Source organism: Dicentrarchus labrax, unplaced genomic scaffold, assembly GCF_905237075.1.
Source record: "Dicentrarchus labrax unplaced genomic scaffold, dlabrax2021, whole genome shotgun sequence".
Lineage (NCBI taxonomy): Eukaryota > Metazoa > Chordata > Actinopteri > Moronidae > Dicentrarchus > Dicentrarchus labrax.
Genome location: NW_026136720.1, coordinates 27,045,422 through 27,050,851, shown reverse-complemented (window position 1 = coordinate 27,050,851; position 5,430 = coordinate 27,045,422). Strand labels below are relative to the sequence as shown.

The 5,430-nt window shown below is 45.3% G+C and overlaps 1 protein-coding gene across 1 annotated transcript; it reads right to left on the bottom strand.

Annotated features, from left to right (window-relative positions):
* Positions 1 to 3,433: 3,433 nt before the first annotated feature.
* On the bottom strand, positions 3,434 to 5,148 carry LOC127353786 (uncharacterized). The gene is made up of 5 exons (XM_051383347.1): positions 4,591 to 5,148; positions 4,419 to 4,486; positions 4,283 to 4,341; positions 3,572 to 4,184; positions 3,434 to 3,484 (listed from the first exon to the last, which is right to left on the bottom strand). The coding sequence occupies exons 2-4, from the start codon at positions 4,421 to 4,423 to the stop codon at positions 3,583 to 3,585; spliced, it is 666 nt and encodes a 221-aa protein (XP_051239307.1). The 5' UTR covers positions 4,424 to 4,486; positions 4,591 to 5,148; the 3' UTR covers positions 3,434 to 3,484; positions 3,572 to 3,582.
* Between the last annotated feature and the right edge of the window lie 282 nt (positions 5,149 to 5,430).

Here is a 5,430-nt window from a genome sequence, read left to right as displayed (position 1 = left end):
GTGACATATTTCATATTATATTCAAAACTGTAAAACGAGTGATTTTGCCTGATCATCATCTGTTTAGGGAACTTTTTCTACAATTCTCTGTCTGTATTTTGTTTTGTCTAATCCCAGGTTGGGAACCACTGATCTTAACAGGGATATGTGGTTATGTGGCGATTTGGTCATAAACCAAGCTAGAAAGCATTGTAGAATGTTGGCACCGTGTGAGTGCTTTTGCTTAGGAAAGCAACGCAGAGCGGTATAAAGAAGGGAGGGGGAAACGCTGTGTTTGTGAATGAAAAGATGGTGCCACCCGGGACACATCAGTGTTAAGGAGCAACTCTGCACCAGAGACTTGGAGCTGTTAGCGGTTAGCATGCAGCCGTACTACCTTCCGAGGGAGTTTTCACACGTTATTGCTGTAACTGTGTACATCCCTCCCTCGACTGCAGCTACAGATCAGATCCACACTGTCGTCTCCCATCTTCAAAACCAACACCCCCAATCCCTCCTCCTCATCACCAGTGATTTCAACAATGTTTCCCGGCAATGACATTGACAGTATGACGCACTGCATTGCGGACTATATTCATTTCTGTGTGGAGAACACTGTGCCCTCCAAGTTGGTACAATGTTTCCCTCCATAACAAACCCTGGGTGACCTCCGAGATTGGGCGAGATTTGGGCGGCAGTAGCTCAGGGACTTGGCTTGGGAACCAGAGGGTCGCCAGGTCGAATCCCACAGACAATATGGAGTGTGGACTTGTAGCTGGAGAGGTGCCAGCTTCACCTCCTGTGCACTGCCAAGGTGCCCTTGAGCAAGGCACCTAACCCCAATAAACTGCTTATGGGTGCCATTAACAAGGCGAGCCCATCACTCCACCATCTCTCTCCCTGTTTGTATGTCCACAAGCCCCTGTATGTGCAGGCCTGTGTGTGTGTATAAAAATAAAATAAAATAGAGTGCAAAGAAGATTTTCCCCAACTGGGGATTAACACAGTATATTTAAAAAAAATTAAAAAAGAGATTTAAGGCCCTGCTGAATGAGAAGAAGATGGTCTTTAGATCGAGGGGACAAAGGGGAGCTTGAGTCCAGAAGGATCTCCGGCAGAAGATCAGGATCTCCCTCCCTCACCCACCCTGCTCCCACTTCACACCTCCCCTGGCCATCTCCCCCTGCCCCTCCACTCCTCAGCTTGCCATCTTCAACACCTGACCCCCCACCAGCCCCCTCCTCCCCTCAACAGTTCACCACCCCCCTGAGACTCCCTGCTACACCTGGAGGACAGCGGGAGCACTGTGAGGGTCATGTTTTTTGACTTCTCAAGTGCTTTCAACACTATCCAGCCATCACTGCTCAGAGTGAAGATGGAAAGTGTGGGAGTGGACCAACACCTGGCTGCATGGACAATAGATTATCTCACCAACAGACCACAGTATGTGAGGCTCCAACACTGTGTGTCTGACATGGTGCTCTGCAGCACAGGTGCCCCTCAAGGTACGGTGCTCTCTCCCTTCCTCTTCACCCTTTACACCTCGGACTTCACCCACAACACCACACACTGCCATATCCAGAAGTTCTCCGATGACACAGTCATTGTTGGATGCGTTTCTGAGGGGAACGAACTGGAATACAGGACTGTTATCAGGGACTTTGTCAGCTGGTGTGAGCTCAACCAGCTTCAGCTAAACACTAGCAAGATGAAGGAGAGGATTGTTAACTTCAGGAGGAAAACATCCCACTTTTCCCCCCTGTGAACATCCAGGGATTGGACATTGAGGTGGTAGATAATTATAAATTCATGGGTGTTCACCTCAATAACAAACTGGACTGGACTGACAACACCCATGCTCTCTACAAGAAGGGCCAGAGTCGCCTCCACCTGCTGAGGAGACTGAGATCCTTCGGAGTGTGCAGGGCTCTCCTGAAGACTTTTCAGGGACAGGAAGAGACTAAATAATCTGATCAGGAGAGCAAGCTCTGTCCTTGACTGTCCTCTGGACTCCATAGAGGAAGTGGGTGAGAAGAGGATGTTAGTGAAGCTGACATCCACCATGGACACCTCTCACCCCCTACATGACACTGTGGGGTCCCTGAGTAGCTCCTTCAGTAGCAGACTGTTACACCCTCAGTGTAAGAAGGAGAGTTTCCGCAGGTCTTTCATCCCTGCCGCTGTCAGACTCTACAACACCTGCTTCACCTGATCATGTTGTAGTTTCTGTTTCCAATTACCACCTCTATTCACCATAACTTTTATATCTGTCTTTTTATCTGTATTTATTTTTTTCATTCCAATTACTTACTTGCTGCTGTGACAAGAGACTTTCCCTGTTGTGGGATGAATAAAATGTAATTCAATGTAATCTAATCTACCAAACTCCTCTCCTGTGGAACCAGCTTCCAGTTTGGGTCCAGGAGGCAGACACCCTGTCCACAAATAAGAGTAGGCTTAAGACGTTCCTCTTTGATAAAGCTTATAGTTAGTTAATATTAATAATTAATAGTTATGTTGCTATAAGCCTAGACAGCTGGCGGACTTCCCAGGGACTTCCAATGATGCACTGAGCTCCTCTCTTCTTCACCTTTTCTTTCTGCACACATTCATTTCCCATTAATGCATGTTACTAACTTCACTTCTTCCCCGGAGTTCTTGAGCTTTCATCATACAGGTTCTCATGGATCATGGTGGTGCTTGCTGCCATGGTCCTGCTTGAGCCCCACTGCTAATATTACTATATCATTCATCCCCCATTGTTGTGGCTATTAGTCATTTTTTCCCCCAGTATAATTGTTGCTGTGCACCTTTAATCTCTGTTTCTGTCCTCTCTTTACCACCCATCTACTAGACCTACTCTATTTGTAAAGTGTTCCGAGATAACTTATGATTTACCCGTTGGGGCAGTGGCCAATCAGGGGACTGATTGAAGCGCCTGGACATTTGGAATTTGTTTATTTTACAAACTGTATTTTTTGGGTACTGTGTGTCTGAGATATTGTGTATGTATTATTAGTGGTTCTGCCATAACTCCAGGTAAAATAATTGTCAGGTATACAAGTTTTAATGCAACATTGTAAATTACCTGTACCTTAGACAATAGTTGTGGCTGTTTATTTACTGGCAGAGCACTGACTGCTGTTTGTGTCTTTTAGTATTTGCTTCCCAGCCATAGGACATTTCTCCCCCTTAAGGATTTAGTAAATGTGCCAATAGCTAGTTAACCTACACTGACTGTTCTGCCTCTTTGAAGCCCTGTGATACATTACATTAGGGTCACAGCTAGCATCCAATACTGCTCAATGTTCGTGAGAAGCCAACTGTTCCACAATGATCACAATTTGCACTGCTTTAGTCTACATGACTGTTACTGCAAAGTTTTAGACATTGGAAAATCTGTGTAATAAAGTAATACTGTGGAAATGTTCAAAGTAAAACCCAAGACGAACAGTGAAGGTTAGAATTTATTGGCATCATCAATGAGTCATCTGGGACATTAAACCTGCAAAAGCACAGACATTAGTGGGGCAACCATTTAAGGTAATCCATTATAGTACACTGATCAGAGATTGAGGGAATTAGGCCTTACCAGAACAACCTTTAGAAGCCACCTTTGGGTGGTGCTTTAGCAGGGCTGCTTTGCTTTGAAGGGGTTTTACTACTGCGTCTGGCTGCTGCCATGGGGAGAACGGCCTCTCCTGGGGTGTAGCGGCTTTGAGCCAACATTGCCCTTCCTCGCTGGTAGCGCGAACGAGAGCTGAAGGAGTACAGTGGCTCCAGATCAGACACGTCACTGAAGACTGGTTCGGGGTTTGTGTCGCCGAACTCAGTGCCCGTAGCAGATCCAGAGCTCTGGCTCTCATCTTGAGGGGACACACTGAACCCGTAAGAACTGTCCCCTACATAAGCACTAGCATAGTCACCAACTGGAGCACTGCCGTAATACCCGCTAGGTTGAGCGGCATAAGAGACCTCATAATTGCCTGCCTTGGGGTTGCTATAGCCGCCATCCCAGACATTAGCGTAGCCACCGAATGACGGAGCCATGTTAGTGGCATCTTGAGCAGCTTTGACAGAGTTTGGGTTGGGTAGACTTGGTAGAGAGGAGCTGCTGCCCGGGTCAGAACTCACCCCTGTGCCACTGAACCAATACCCAGGAGAAAGTGGCCGCTGCCTAAAGCTTGGATCATCACTGCTCGAGCCTAGGGAGAAACAGGATTTGGTTTGATATGGGGCCAGCATTCATTTAAGGGAGTTAAAATGGTTCACAGGATATAGAATTTAAGTTCAGTATTCTTACCTTTCCACGCAGGGCCACAGGTAACGCTCCTGATCAGCAGACATGAAACCAGTAGCACCCTTCAGCAAGTAGAGACACGGCTGTCAAATCACAAGTTGTTCAGTAGCCATTTAAGAACACACAGTAACTTCCTTACCTCATTGTAGCACAGGTAAGTGGGTAAATTGCAGATACAGTAAGGGTTTGGAACTTCTCACCAAAAGACTGCACATTCAAAGGATGACAAAGATTAAAATTATAGTTAACCACACTATTACACCAACAATGGCAGTTAAAGCCCTAAAGCCCAACCACAAACCAACACATACCTGCAGGAGCTGCTCCGTAGTGGCTTCAATCTACAACAGCTGCTTTTAAATGGTTCTCAGTGCTGTGGGAACTGATTGCTCATTGGTAGCGGCCTGTGGTAAAAGACACCTGTATGGTTAATTGACCTCGTTAAAGAGGAAACAATGGACTGAAGAGGGCATCTTGAAGTTGTCTTTGCTATAGGGGGGTGAAAAAGGACATTTATGAACTGAAACAAATTATGGGAAATTATGGGATTACTTGGTGTCGTTTGAAATGACAATGCTGCCAATACAATGTACATTTCTTACTGTCAGCAAATCCCATGATAGGACCCAAACCAACAATCAATGTATCCTACAAACAAGTATTGTGTGTGTATTCGCAGTCTGATATATTATATATATATCTTCCTCTGTGCCATAGAGCTCCATTGTTGTCCAAAACTATTAGAAACACATCACTGGGTCACACTGTGGTACTACAGCAGCCAATGAGCCTTTTTTCTTTCTTTTTTTAAATATGAAACTATATATTGGTTAGTTTTTACAAGTGTATGTATTCAGTAGGAACCAGTAGGCTTGGGGCCACAGACGGGGTAGGAAATTCAGAAGAGACAGAAACAACAGTTCAAATGGATTTCTTCCTGTTACTGCATTTGGAGTAGTGATGGGAATTACGACTCTTTTTAGTGAGCATTTGGCTCTCCATTTAGTGCCACTTCTGGCTTCCATAATTCAGCCAAATTTAACTTTAACACTAACTAACTAACGTTTTGACCTATGATTGGTATGTGTGAAGGTATAGTACTAAAATGACCAGTGTGTAGGATTAAGTGGCATCTAGTGGTGAAGTTGCAG